At 34.6% G+C, this 15,735-nt stretch overlaps 1 protein-coding gene across 12 annotated transcripts in view; it reads left to right on the top strand.

Annotated features, from left to right (window-relative positions):
* LOC136836433 (serine/threonine-protein kinase DCLK1) overlaps nucleotides 1-15,735 on the top strand; it is a 241,895-nt gene that overhangs the window by 221,599 nt on the left and 4,561 nt on the right. For 4 of the 12 annotated variants that reach the window (XM_067100668.1, XM_067100667.1, XM_067100663.1 and 1 more), the window contains exons 4-11: nucleotides 5,202-5,321; nucleotides 5,867-6,038; nucleotides 6,841-7,000; nucleotides 7,205-7,285; nucleotides 7,895-8,041; nucleotides 8,516-8,662; nucleotides 9,856-10,098; nucleotides 10,969-11,079. In XM_067100668.1, the coding sequence (XP_066956769.1) occupies nucleotides 5,202-5,321; nucleotides 5,867-6,038; nucleotides 6,841-7,000; nucleotides 7,205-7,285; nucleotides 7,895-8,041; nucleotides 8,516-8,662; nucleotides 9,856-10,098; nucleotides 10,969-11,079 (1,181 nt within the window). Of the gene's footprint in view, nucleotides 1-5,201; nucleotides 5,322-5,866; nucleotides 6,039-6,840; nucleotides 7,001-7,204; nucleotides 7,286-7,894; nucleotides 8,042-8,515; nucleotides 8,663-9,855; nucleotides 10,099-10,968; nucleotides 11,080-13,236; nucleotides 13,427-15,735 lie in introns of those variants that run through there. The other 8 variants (XM_067100671.1, XM_067100670.1, XM_067100665.1 and 5 more) reach the window with 3 other exon arrangements.

The following is a 15,735-nucleotide window of genomic DNA, read 5'->3' on the forward strand; positions in this document are numbered from 1 at the left end:
AAGGGCACCACAGTATTTATATACCTCGTAATAGGTTTGCACCAACTTCCTCTGCAACAAGGCTTTTTGATGGCCAGATGTTGATTTGGGGATGTCGAGGAAAGTGCAATTATGAAAACAAATGTACTTGAGCGACAGTGTCCAAAACAAATTTATGGACAGAAGCGGCGAAAGACTTTTCATCGGTTAAAATCATGAAAGGTATCTTGATTAATAACAACCCGAAGAATGCGTTAGCTGAAATAAAGATATTTGAAACTTTAGTTTTAGTAAAACTTACATTTCATCGATGTTGTGGAAATGAAATTATGCATAAATAAATAAATTTCACCTACTCTTCTCTTAACGAAGATGTTTTTGAGGAAGGGACTCGTCCTAAACACATTGCATCAAGTGAGACGCTTAATGAATAAAGATTAATTTTAAAAAATAACATGAGTATTACATCATAAATATCGTGGGAATTACGAGAGTAGTCTGAAATTTTACATTCACTTCAGCTTCAAGAAAACAAATTCGAGCCACGGTAATTTGCAATCAGTTTGCGAAATGTTAAAATCATTTAGAGAGAGAGAGAGAGAGAGAGGCTTTATGATTTGAGTTTTAAAAAGTTTGCCAGAGGTGGCATTCACACACATTACCCAAAATGGGAAGGTGTGGAGGCGGTTCTCAGTTTCAGAAGCTTGAAAGGGTTTCTGTGTGAGATGTCACAATATTCTTTTGCAGCTTGAACTCGTAGGTCAGGAGTAGTGATGCTTGCCTGTTAAATGGATTTCCTCTTCAAGCGTAATAATTACTTCACTTTTAATAAGTTACTGTTTGTTCATTACAAAGTATTGATATTTATTTAATGCTAAAAAACAAAATTGGAAGCTCTGTTCGTAAGTTTTGTCAAAAGTATATACGATCTAGTAGTTCTGGTATTCCGACAGAATGACTCTTCGCGTGTGGCCTTGTGAGACCATTTCAAAATACAACTTCATTAATCTGTATAGTGACTCTTCGGAAGAAATGGCATTCGAGACTGTAGCAGCAATTCTAGACTAAACATAAGAATTCTGCAGTCTCTCTCTCTCTCTCTCTCTCTCTCTCTCTCTCTCTCTCTCTCTCTGGCAATGGCGAAAACTAGGTACAAGTTATTACCAGTACTATGTAAATCTCGATTTGTGATCTTGAACGTTGATAATCATAACAGTAGAAGAGTAGTATGTGATTCTGCATTTTACTTTGAGAACGTCATGGTAAACACATTCATATCTGAATGATATTATTTGCATTTGATCATCTAGGCCCATGAAATATATGCAAATATATGCATATCTTTCTCTCTCTCTCTCTCTCTCTCTCTCTCTCTCTCTCTCTCTCTCTCTCTCTCTCTCTTCTCTCTCTCTCTCTCTCTCTCTCACACACACACACACACACACACACACATATATATATATATATATATATATATATATATATATATATATATATATATATATATATATTATATAAAATTTAAACTAGATGGCATCTAGAAAGCTTGTAACTTTTCTTGAATAAATAAATCCAGTTTAAATGAGGTCCTGTTATTAATTGTATTAATGCACAGAACAATTGTGTAAGTGATAGAGTTATATATATATATATATATATATATATATATATATATATATATATATATATATATATATATATATATACATAGTATATATATCTGTGTATGTATGTATACATGCATGCATGTATGTATGTACACATACATACATATACTTACGTACATACATACATTCACCAGACTCGCTCAGTCATCCAAAAGTGAATGTTTGTTAGCTATAAAACACGTGTATGCATTCTAAGCGGCTTCTTGGGCATGTTTTTACCGTTGTGCGCCGTGTAATGTAATGCAGGCTGCTTCCAGGTGTTTGAGTTCGAATGTGAATAGGTCCCGTCGAGACCAGCAAGAAGTGACTGCTTCTGTGTGGGAACATGAAACAAACAGTGTCATGAAGCTTTTAAAATTAGGTTTTGTCATCATACATAACATCAGAATGCAGCCACATTTCGAAGTAGCTATATAGAAGAGGAAATAGCCACTTATAAGGAGAAACTGCATTTACATGAGAAAGTATATATTTTACACACACGCATACACACACTTGCTATTGTAGATCAAGATAGCAAAGTCGATTAAGTCTCAGTTTTTGTTTCGTCTAAAAGTAAAAAACTGAAAAATTTAAGTAGATACTGTAATTGGTCTATCCAGTGTTGTACGATGCTACTCAAGGCCTTCCTTGGCACAATGCCAGGTAAATCTTCTAAGAAACATTCGATGAGAGAGAGAGAGAGAGAGAGAGAGAGAGAGAGAGAGAGAGAGAGAGAGAGAGAGAGAGAGATTACCCCGATATTATGGAAAGAATAGAAAGTAGAATGATGTAAAATTTGGCCGTCGTTGAGAAGTCTTGTCTGCAACCTTGACCTCATTGCAAGGTTCGTTGATCACTGTAAAATCTGGCCCCCGGCCCCTCTTTGCAGAGGCATCCTTCGAAGGAAAGGATACACGGTTTAGCGCAGCTGTTTAAGGAAATCCAGTCTCCCCATATTTTATCAAATATCCATTCATCTTTCACTAAACTCGTTGTTTGAATGTCCTCGTGTGACTTGACTGGCAAGATAATTAAAATCTCTCTCTCTCTCTCTCTCTCTCTCTCTCTCTCTCTCTCTCTCTCTCACACACACACACACACACACACACACACACACACACACACACACACACACATTTCTACGAATGTTGCCATTATTATTGGTTGTTTTTCAATTTATTTTATCAATACGTACTCGATAAAGATAAGTTTTGTAAATATTGGTTTGAGCACTAATATCGTGGTTTTATGTCCGCGAAATAACGAAGTGATGTTTTAACGTGTTTAAACGTGTTGGTTTGTTAGAATTATTCTTTTGACTGAAGTACATGCAAAGAATAGCCCTTTTGCCTCCAAATTTAGTGTGCTCCTTTCACCGAATGGGGTATAGATCACTAAGTATTATTATTGAAGACTTTGGATTATGCACTGTGTGGAGGAATTTCCACACGGGAAACCTTGGCAGTATTTGATCTTTGTGACGGAATTTTCTAACAGATGTGATGGCCTGTTATTTCACGGTCTTATTACTGAAATATGTTTGCTGCACGAAGGGATAGGATGTTTGGGAGGGAATCACGCAGATACGGACGGTCATGGCTATTGAAGGCTACCCAGTTTTCATTGGCTTTATAGTTGGATATATTGAGGAAATATTTATATTTTTCTTGAGATATATACGAGTAGGAATGGGATGTTTATTTCCATCTTGGGGAAGTGCTTATCCTTAAAGATGAATTTTTCAATAACGTGCCTACAGAAAGGAGAAATGAAAACCTTTCATTGTCACTGTTCTGTGGGTAGCTTTGCAGAAACATGTATGCCTTCTGATGATGCTTGTAATTTCCCGTATTTTATTATCTGGTTAACATTGAAGTGAGAAAAAAGGGCGAGTAGGAGGTGGAAGGTACAGTATATTCCGTTTGTGCCATGACCCTCGCTTCAGAGATGTTGTCTTCCTTTGAATAATATGACCACTTTGTGTTACCGGAAATGACGCTACTTGTTGATCTGTCCATACACGAACTTCTTAGATTGACCTGCCTTATAAACTGTACTTTCGGAAATAAAATCCGGAAATTCACATGCTAACTCGAAACTATTTTTATGTTTACAGTTCCAACGTATTGTGGTTCCCATTAAATTTTAATTTAATTGTAAGCCGTCCTAGAAATTTGAACACTAACGCATGTTGTACCATCGGATGGGGATATAACAAAGAAACTTACCTGCAAGCAGCATCCATGTCTTTTTGTGGTGTTTGAGCCACAACATAATATTTGATAAATAACCACAAAAGACACTTGTGAACCAGAACAAAAGGATTAACCGGTAGAGTAAAAGTCATTCATTCCGTGTATTTTAGCCAACGCGAACAGTAATTCTAATCCTGAAGGATGAAGAGTCTCGAAAGATCGCCGAGATACTACACCCAGTGACCGACTCGCGTCTCAAGAGAAAAGAGATCCTCGTCTAGGGTCAAGTGCGGAAGAAGACAAGAACGGGCAGACAGACAGACAGACAGACACGGTTTGTGCGTTCGTCGGGTGAGACTCAAGGGACTAGGTATGTGTATACTAGGGGAGGGGAGGGAGGAAGAGATGTTGTGGCTTTGTGAGTTAGGAATGTAGGAGAAAACTTCCCCCATAGCAACGTTGTGTACACAAGGATTCCTAAGGTAGGAAGTCGGTCTTTATTCATCCTTGCGTCCTGGAAGATACGCCCAGGTAATACTAGACTTATACTGATATGCATAATCATTTCTTCTTAGGGTGAGTTTGGAGTGTTTCTGTCATTGGATTCTTTTTTTTTTTTTTACATCAGTATAAGTTTGCGGTGAATAATTCACAATCGTTCTCTCTCTCTCTCTCATTAAATGTGCTAGGGTTACAAAATATTTCGCAATGTGAGGAATTTCATGTATCTTTGGTCATGTTATGTTTTGTTTGTATGCTATGAGTAAATTCTTACAACGCGTGTGGATAGCTGTAGACAAACGTCAGTACGTGGTGTCAGGAAAATGTTAAATGTTATTCCCTTGTTCACATTGATACTGAGTTCTTGGGATTTCTCAGTGTAAGAATCACATTTTTTTTTACTATAAGAATCATTTCGTGAAAATATAATCATTTTTCAAGTTGAGATTGTGCCGGCTGTCATTGTAAGGGTGACGTATGCTGTGAAAATAAGAAATACGGACGTGTACCGAGTATTAGATTTATTTCTAACCATCAGTGTTGAAATATAGCGACTTTGCACCATAAAATTGTTCTGTTGTTAGGTATTATTCACCGATAACGTTAGTAATAAAGGAATTGATAGCAGTTAAATTGGCGTTGATTTCTGACCTTGAAATGTTTCATTTTGAAATCATATGTTTTGACTCAAAAATTTGTATTTAGGATATTTTACCATCATGATTTTTAATCCAAATGTCTACTATAAAAATTGTCACTCCGTGCTTTGAAAGGACAAAGTGCATTCAGATATAGTTCGATTTGAAGTATCTGTAACGCACCAGTGCAAGACTTCCCAAAGTGCTCACAGAATGTCTATTTTTCTCCCGATTTGCAGAATGTAAAACAATCCAGCCCATGGTGAAGTGTCCTCTCAGCCCGCGCAGACCCCGCCGAATGCCCTCGCCCAAGCCCAGAGGTCGAGCAGTTTCTCCTCTAGCCATATTTGATGGGCCAGGTAGTTGGAGTTCTGCCTTGCTGATATTTTTTCCGTTTACCTAGTTTAGGATTCAGTGGTGAAACAAAGGGTATTCAAGTAATCACCCTTTTTTTTTTTTTTTTTTTTTTTTTTTTTTTGCCTGTACTTGTGTTTGTTGTAGTGATGATTTTTGCTTGATAGACTAGTAAAAAAATTCAGCTTAATTTTTTTCATTGTTAACTTTGAATATTTTTAATGTTATTGAACTTAAGTTGCTGTCTAAGCAATTTTTATTGGCCTTTTGAATTTAAATAAGGCGATTTAATTTTATGTATGCCTTTGAAAATAAGTAACTTTCTTTGTTGAGAGGAACATGGCTATTTCTTTCATTCGGTAATTGTGCAGTATACTAAGGCGTCCATTAGATTTTTTTTTTTTACTTTTCTTTATATAAACTTAGGGCTGCTCTGCTAGTTCGCGTCCTTGCTAATCATTGTATAAGGCTTGGCGTAGTACTATGCAGATTTTATTGCATGGAGACATGAGGTTAACTGCCTGATTAATGACGTTTTGCCTTGTCACAGGAAGTTTACCAAGATCGCCAAGAAAGCCCCGAGCACATTCTCCACACAAGCGCCTAAGCCAACCCCAAACCCATTACCATCAAGAACAGTCACAGAACTTACTTCAGTATAATGGTCATGTAGCCTGTGCAAGCCTTGAGAACATCATATTCCCTTCGTGCGTTACATCCAAGTAAGTGTGCGTGTGTGGGTATGTGTGTGCGTGGATTGTAAGGTTTCATACAACGGAACTTGAAGACGGAGTTGAAGTGTTTCCGCCAAATTTTTTGTAGACCTGGCGTGTGTAATGATGTCTTAATTATTACTTATGATATTTTTTAAACTGACAGAGATTTCACTGGTTTCTCACTGTTCAGCTAAAAGCTATTTGAAGCTGATGGATCATTTGTGTGTGGTTTCATCTTGAAGTGTATGCTTCCATTAAAGTTGAGAACAATAGAAATGAGTTCGTCATTTGTTTACAGTATTAGGAGAGGATAAACCTTTTGATTGTGTTCAAGGTAAACAGTACTCATTCAGTGATCATTTTTCGGAATTTGCCTGATTTTCGAGTTCTTAGCTCTCATATCAGAATTCTTTCATTCACAATTAATGACCTCATGAATATGGATTTGCAGTCTGATATTCTGTTTAGTGCTTCGTGGCACAAGATGGGTACTAATTTTCTAAAGAAAATAGATTTGTATTCATCAGCTGTAAATGTGATTTATTTGTACAATATTTCATGTTTAGCTAAGACATATTCAATATAGTAAACTTATTTTACAAAAAGATTAACTTTATTGGTGCTCAGTTTTCAAGATTGAAAACTGCATGAGTTGAGGAAAAAGCGGTAGCGGTGGCGGTGTCCTTACTTGTGACACTAATGTACAAAGGTATTCCTTTCAGTTTTTGAAAGAAGTGCTGCATCCGTTGTATTATGTTGCCTGAGTGTTTAGTATGTGAATTGAAATTAATAGTTAGTCGATTTACAGATATTCCGTAGGACGTATCCTTGGTGATGGCAACTTTGCAGTTGTCCGGGGATGTGTATGTAAAAAGACAAAAGAAGATTATGCTCTGAAGATCATAGACAAAGCGAAATGCAGAGGGAAAGAACATATGATTGAAAGCGAAGTATCTATATTAAGGCGGGTGAGTTTTATGCTTTACCTTTGAAAGATCATGTTGTTTTATAGCAATGGGAAATGCTCAAATGTACTTTGTGCTGTTGTTATATAGTGACTATGACTGTTAAATAACTTAAATAACCTTTGTTCCTTAGTATATATTGCTGTATTCCGTATATTTCTTTAATTTTGAGGATTGTGTAGTATCCTTAACCTTTATCTATTTCAGGTTAGCCACCCTAATATTGTTAGTTTAATTGAGGAATTCCACACTCCTCATCAACTCTACCTCGTTATGGAACTAGTCAGGGTAAGTGAGCTATCAAAGGCAGATATAATTTGATTTCAAAATTCCCAGCTCATCTTGGGTTGCACTTTTATTTAATGCTCTTCCAGATCGTAAATAAGAAGTATTTTTTTATTAGATAAAATCATAAAGTGATATTAAAATGGTCTCTCAAAGAATTCAAATGATTTAATATTTGACTTTTTCAGTGTGATTTTATTCTTTGAATAGAAATGACAGATAGGGAATGAAAATCACTAATACAGTTAGCTTGGTCAGTGAACTAATCGGAGCAGATAACTTTCTCATTCAATTAGCATAGTTACCAAAAGACTTTGCATCATATACGCTTTCTTTGAAAACAAATTAACTGTAGTGGTAATAACATGAACTGAACAATAAATAAGTCATGTATCCAGATCTATACTTCGACATATGCCAAAATCTAATCAGTTGTTCCTTGGAAAAACAATGAATTGTGAAAGAGTGAAAAAATTTAAGTTCAGTAATCTTCACATATCTTGCTGAGAGAGAGACATACAAACCAAACCAAAAGCATAACTTCTTATGGAGAGGTAATATTGTGGTGAAGTAATGTCATCTTAGAATAATGCTTGATGCTTTTTCTTCAAGGGTGGTGACTTGTTTGATGCCATAGCCAGTGCCACCCGATACACAGAGCAAGATGCCAGTTCTATGGTGCGTGACCTCGCTGCAGCTCTTGACTATCTTCACCAAAGAAATATTGTACATAGGGATATTAAACCTGAAAATCTCTTGGTAAGAGCAAATATACTAATTAGTTTTTTCTCATCCTGTTTACCATTTTATTGTTAGTGATGAGGTTTAGATATCAGAGGGGTTTATGTTCTCCCTTTATTTTGCTCAGAGGCTTGGTTTAGCTATTTCCTAGGAATAATTTACTACATACAGCTTGCAAGATTTCTGTTGGAACAGGTGGCAGATTTTCATTGAAGAGTGCCTTGTCAGTTTAAGGACAAATGCATCTGTTTACCAAATGGAAAAGTGATTTCCTGATTTATTTAATTTTATACATACAGATACTATATGTTAAAGATGAAATTTTTGCAATTTTGTTGAAAGTACACTGTGAAATGTGATCCCGTATGTGGTAAATTTCTTAATATTTTTTTTTATTATTACTTAAAAATATCTGATAAACAATTTACTTCCAATTTTCATGTAATTTATAACAATGGTTATGCTTTACAAACACCCAGTTCTGTTTTCCAGGTGGTAGAACGTACGGATGGTGGTAAAAGCCTAAAATTAGGGGACTTTGGTCTTGCTGTGGAGGTAACAGAACCACTATACACTATTTGTGGTACCCCAACTTACGTTGCCCCAGAAATCTTAGCAGAGTCAGGATATGGATTGAAGGTTAGTAAAGAATTTTATCCCAGGACCTTAATTTCTTGTTACATAAAGAGTAGATGCAAAGTTAATGTTGCTGGGCTCATGTCAAAAACACTTACAGTAACTAGTGCGATGCTGCAAAGGAAGTTCTTTCAACCTTGCTGTTTGCCTTACTCAGATTTTATAAGGAAAAAAGGTGGTTGGGGATGGAAGGTATCGTGTGGACTAGAATAAAAGTAAAAATTTAACATATAGAAATATGTTCATGAAGCCGATAGAAATATGTTCATGAAGCCGTTGTAATCAGGAAAGCACCGCAAAATTTGCAAATCTTGCATAATAGAATGAAATCATATATTCAGAGATGAGGCAGAACAAATCCTAAGAAAAACAGAAATGCTGAAGACAGAGTAGGCACAACAGGAATAAATAACATTAGTTGGAGAAGGATTTTGTCAATACTATGAAAGTAAACTTGTAAGAAGAATGTTAGAAATAAGATGGCTGAATTGATAGGGTTAGAAATGATACCATATGGAAAGTCACAGAAGTTTGATATGTAGACAAGATAGTGATGAAGGGGAGAAGGAGATGGCTTGGACATGTCCTTCTCACGGCCCCATGGAGAGTAATGTGTGATAGACTCAGACCTCTTGGATGAGAGCTTTGAAAAAGGAGGCTGGAAATGAGTGGACATTTGTGGAAGATAAAGCAAGGGAAAAAAATGAGTATCAAGATTTCAGAGGCCCTTGGCATAAACTGTGTTGGAGGCAATGTGAATAATAATAATTGTAATGAAAAATTTTCAGACTTTCATGTAAGCATCTTATTGAGTGGTAGTAAGGCTCAAGTATAAGTGTTTCCTTGTGCTGACTAATGCAGGTGGAAAGAATGGATTATATTGAAAAAGGGTTTTTTCTGTTGCTTTTAACAATAGCAAAATACACAAATTATCATAGTGTTTTGGAACTGTGGTAAGTAGATAATTCTTTTATGCTCTATAACATACAACAATAAATATGATAAATTTTGGAACTTACTCATTATAATGAGTATTTACAACAAAGGCTTCATGATCTTTATACAGTACTTATTAATTAATGTACTTGTATAATTGGATTAGTTTTCAAGTATTGTCAATGTACAGGTTATGGATCTTCCTGAAATAAAATTGAGTGTTTAATTTTATGCTTCATTGTAAATTATTTTACCAACAGGTTGACATTTGGGCAACTGGTGTAATCACATACATTCTTCTATGTGGTTTCCCTCCATTTGTTTCTGCTACAAATAATCAAGAGGAACTGTTTGATCAGATTCTAAGAGGGCATTATGAATTCCATGCACCTTATTGGGATGATATCTCTGACTCTGCTCGAGAATTGATTGTCCACATGATACAGGTTGATCAAGACAAAAGATTTAGTGCACAGGAAGTCCTTGATCATCCTTGGGTCTCAGTAAGTTAAATTAACATGAACGTTATCCCAATTTGTTTGATGAGGTTTTGTTGTGATGCAGTATGATGAAGTTAATTGCACGTGTTTGTTTGCATGAATTTGTTGTTGTTAAACTGATGAGTAAATGCGTAACAAATACAATACTTTGTTGTATATTCCTTGGTAGAATGCCAAATAATTAGGAGAAGGGTTCTATTAAAATAGTTTATTTAAGTGGAAGCTGAAAAGACAGCTTAGTAACACATTATACTAGAGTTTTTTATATTTATTAAGATGGTAGGAATTTTTTTAATGCTTGTATGATTATCAGAGATTTTTAATGTTGTTTGTTATGAAGCTTTAATGGTTAGCTTTCCATATGTAAAACTTATTCACAATACTGAAATTAGATGTATGTTTACATAATTTTTGGCAGTAGTTTAGTTTATTGCTTACAAAATTTTTATATAATTTTTTAGTTCCTCACATGGTTACCTTATGCTGTACTGTATAAGTATGATTGTAATTATAGTAATCTTGGTAAGCTTAGGCTTGCATGATGCAACAAAGTAAATTTTAGCTTTTTGACACTTTGTAACAAATAAATATAACTAAGGAAAAATATTTTTGGAGTATAAACACTGATATAGTAAGGTATACAGTACATGTATATATTCAGCTGTGGATGACAAATCACATAAATACATGACAGTCATTTGCTAAAGATGTCCGCACATAGGTTATACCGCTTGATATTCATCCTGACTTGATATTTGTGGCATGCCATAAATAGATCATTCAAGAAAAATTTATCATTTGGAGAGAATCTATACTCTACTCCCTGTGTAGAATTGGTAAAAGCCTCCGTAGTCTGAAGTATTCCTCCCTCAGGACGATGAAGCTCTTGATCGGAATCTCCATCTTCGAGTTTCTCATAAACTTGGACTTCACTTTGATACAAATGGTCCTCAGCACAAGGATGCAGGAATTAATCTAATGGCTGTAAGTATCCTTATAATTTGATTCAGCTCTATCAGTACTGTATCTTCTCTATGGTCTTCTAACCGTTATTGTACTCTTCTTCATGTAAGTTTTTTAGAACTCTTGTCATTGTCCTGTGAGCCGTTTACAATTGCCTCCTCATTACTATTGTTATGATTGGTAATTTTATCAATTTTATGTAGGTGTAGAGTTTGGTCAGGTTTGTGATAATCCCCCCTTTTTTCTCCTTTTGTGAAAATTGCTTTTTTTCTGTCCTTTATGATGCAGCTGTTCCTGTTTGGTAGTCATAGTTTTACATTATTACTTTTTATTACAGTATATACATATCCTAAAAATCTGGCATAGTGTTTTACTTATTTATTTTACCACAAATATTTCATATTGTTACTCATACCAAAATTATTAAGGAAAGCTGTTTTTTTATATAAAGTTTTAATTGGCCTTTTCTTGTTACCAAAATGGCCTAACTGCACCATATGAGTTGTATTCCCCAAGGATATTTTTCATGATTGTCGATGACTGTGCTTATTTAAAATAGACAGTTGAAGTGAACTCTAATGTGTAAATTTGAATGCCTCTTTATTCATGCATTTAAGCAGATTTCACTGGTTGTGATGTAATGAAGCATGTGCCTAAGGAATAATTTGCAAATTAAACTTAAAGTTAAAATGTAATTTGCTGCATTTTGTTTTTTAAGTGAACACAAATTTTTCTGTAGCATTTGACAAGTACAGTTAATGATAGTTTCTAAGGGAACACATAGCACTACAGTATTGCAACTTCTTTAATTTGTTCAAAACCTATTTAAGATGAATATAGCATTATATTTATAGATTTATTAATTCTTTACTTTTATATTACAGTATACATTTATTTAATTTTACTGTGTAACTTTTAATAATTGTAGCTAGTACTTTTGTTACAAAAGAAATTCATTCTTCAGTGATTTGCAACTCATATCATTTTTATGTAATGTTGAAAAGTTCAAATTTTTACTTTTATGTCACTTGAATTATGGACACTGATTTTGATGTTGACTGACTTACTGTTATCTATGTCTTTGGAATATCATGGTACTGAATCATTTCTATGTGATTTACATTTTCCAGTTATTTAGGGTGCTTTTCATATGAAAGCTGCCAAAATGGATAATTACATGCCTTCATGTAATTTAGTCATAAATGAAAAATATAAAATTAGTGAGGAAAAGGGAAATAAAACAGTAGCTTGGCAGGCTTTGATCGGCCATTGCTCTGAGGACAACATATGCAGTACTTACAGTACTGCGATATTTTTAGAAGCAGTTGTTAGTTGGAACTTGGTAATAATGTATTTAAAGTGAACAACATTTTCCAGTACTTTTTATCTCGGCGGCAAACTACCAAGTTGCCTAGGAATGTGATATTTCCTTTGGAGTAGCCTTCCTGTAATTTTAATGTGGTTAATTTCTAACAGCTTTAGTGAGATACAAAAGATGTTTCTGAGTATTCATGTTAAAAGAATTGCATTATATGTAAAAGAGTAGTTAAGGGAATTTTGTTAAAGACAACACTAAAATTGTTTCCAGATTTATGGTTTGGAAATAAGAAATATTTTGGTGTTTACTTGTTTCTTGTAAGTTGTTTACATCTTATGCTAACATTGAGACAGTTCTACACAGAAAGCAGTAGTTTTATATGGTTTGTGTATAGATTCATTTAAAAAAATATCTAGAATTCAAGCTTTTCTTAGTCAACAGGTCATCACTGTGAATCTGTGAGCTTTTCACAACATAGATTTCTTATAATGCTTTCTTTTTCTTAGGCTTCATTTAAAGATCTTTATCCTACTGTTTACTAAAGTTTAAGTATCATTTTATAACTTCTTGAGATTTTAAAAAATCTCTGAAAGAGTCTAGTAACAGATATGTAATTTTTTAAACCTGAAAGGAAGATGTGAATATCAATCATGAAATGATTTAAACTAATGCTGTATATTTCTTAACTGATAAAATCATACTGTGTTTAGATTTTTCCAGAGAATAAGAAAAATTTATTATTTTTTCTACAGTATGTCGGATCATGTAATATTTAGGATAACAGAAAGTCAGTCATTGAATGTTTTATGTTTGTCTTTATGTGACTGACTTATATTTGTTTCTGTGATTGTGATGTCCAGGCGGAGTCCACTCCATGCTTGCATACAGTAGAGGTGCTATAGTATCTGGCAAGCAGGTGGCAGAGGGCAGCAAGCAAGCAAGCAGAAAGGATAATGCTAAGGGGATGTGGGGTTACTTACCTCAGCCCATGTTGGCATGGGTTAACATCTGCTGTTACTACAGTTAAAGAACAAAATGTTTCCATACTGAGCCTTAATTCATTGAACCTGTTTCAAGCTTTATTTTCATGTTCACACACCTACACAAAGTAATTTATTTTCATTAAATTAGCTCAAAGTATTTTTAAATGACACCTGTTTTATGGCACTATTCATACTGTTCCTTAGATTTTTTCTTATTTGCTAATAAGAAAAGTATTTTTCTAGAATGCTACAGTATACTAGTCATACAATTAACATTGAAGAAAGTTGTAAGAGTATTTCATCATTTGAGTCAATTATTTCTGGAGTGGAAATCAATTCAAGTGTAGGATAGTCAGAAGCAAAGAATTCAGTGTCATACTTCCATAATCACACTGACCATTCTCACAAGTGCTTACGAAAAGCTAACCTAATGGATCCAAAACCACAGGGCTTGACATGGCTTCTTTGGCAGGTGGGTTGTGTGTATGCCTCTAATGTGTTTTCTGCTTTGCTCTAACTCACATCTAACTTTCAATAATTCTATTAATTTGTTTTATTAGAGAGCTTTCTCTGTTTGTAGTGCATTATCTGTAAGTATATGGAAAGTTTGGATGAATAATATTTTTTGGTACTAATATGCATATGGTTAAGTTTTGAAAATAATTATTCTCTTAAACATTAGTACAGTTTTCAAAATTTTATCCTTCTGTCACAGCAGTTAAGAAGTACAATGTAGTTTGCCAGTGCAGTGCTATATTTTTGGTAACATTTTAGCATTTTTGTTTTAAATCATATGGAAAGTGCTGATATCATTTGAAATTAATAAATCCTGTTAAAATTAAACAGTGGATGCCATGACACCTCGGCGATGTAGGAATATTAGGGTCAGGGTAGTCATTAACAACCAAAATGCAATAATTCTTTGACATAAATCAAATATCATAAATTTTGTTTTTAGATAGTATAGTTACTGTTATGAGTTTTAAAAGTGTAAATGACAAAAGTACAAGGAGTCAGTACAGTATTGTAGGACAGTAAAGCCCTTTTCAGAATTAACCCACTCCTCTTGAGAGGAATAAGATAATTGCTTTACTTTGTGACTTTTGAGATACCAGGTGCTTTCATAAGCCTCAGCACGCTCAGATGTCTATTTCTAAATACAAGTTCACCAAGCTTCAAGAGAATATTAGAGGTTATTGTAGCAAGTCATCATGTACCAGTTTTGGGCTCCCCACAGCTCCTTGGGTACAGTATTCACCTTCGTAACAGCTGCAGTCTAAGCTCAGGTATCCTGATGATTCAGTGTCCCTTGTGCTCTTTAGCTGTGATGTGATGTCCAATAGCAGGTTTAGCACTGTAAATCCTTTAGGGTTGTCATCAACCTCAACTAGTTCCATTAGACAGTTTATATTAGCAGTACCTTTTGGTTTATCTGGCATCATAGGGAATGTGATGCCAGGAATGTCCCAGGGAACTACTTGGCAGTGAATAGGGACAGTTATGTAAATGTCAAAGGCCTAAGTATAACTTTGTACAAGATTTGCCCTACATAAGTACAATTGGCACAGAAGGTGCTTGATATACAGATACCTTGACAGAGGGCTAAGGTGCTCATTTACATGCCAAAAGATGTTGAAGACTTTAGCACAGGAAGAATGGAATACTGTATTCACAGCAACAGTCTAAGGGATTTTGAAGACCTGTAAATAGAAAGGATGGTCATTTCTATCAGATAATTTAAGTATGGCCACATAATTGAGAACCCAAGGGGATGGAGGGCCTGTGCAGATTGATTTTGAGGATCCTTTTTGTTTTATGGATGAGAGAAAGTCCTTCATTTCTATGGACAGTGACATCCTTAGAGTGAATACTTCACTTTGGTATGTGGTGGAATCTAGTGATTAATGAAAGTTGCTTCACTGGACTTGCTGGCAATGTGTGCATTATAATCTTTCAGTCTGCCACATATCACTCACAGGTCTATCAGCATGGAAAGTTGATTCTTTCATATTTTTATAGGCCATTGTAAGATTATGTTTGACTGTCTTTTTAAGAACTTGGTTCACCAGAGTTAATTGCTTCTGATAAACTTTTAACTTTTCACGTTTTTTTCACTCTTATTCCTTTAATATATATAACTAAGCAATGTATGAATTATAATCTTTCAGTCTGCCACATATCACTCACAGATCTATCAGCATGGAAAGTTGATTCTTTCATGCTTTTATTGGCCATTGTAAGATTATGTTTGCCTGTCCCTTTAAGAACATGGTTCACCAGAGTTAAATCCTTCTGATAAACTTTATAACTGTTTCACAGTTTTTTCACTTTTATTCCTTTAACATATATAACTAAGCAATGTTTGCAAATTCTATA

Source organism: Macrobrachium rosenbergii, chromosome 56 (assembly GCF_040412425.1).
Source record: "Macrobrachium rosenbergii isolate ZJJX-2024 chromosome 56, ASM4041242v1, whole genome shotgun sequence".
NCBI lineage: Eukaryota > Metazoa > Arthropoda > Malacostraca > Decapoda > Palaemonidae > Macrobrachium > Macrobrachium rosenbergii.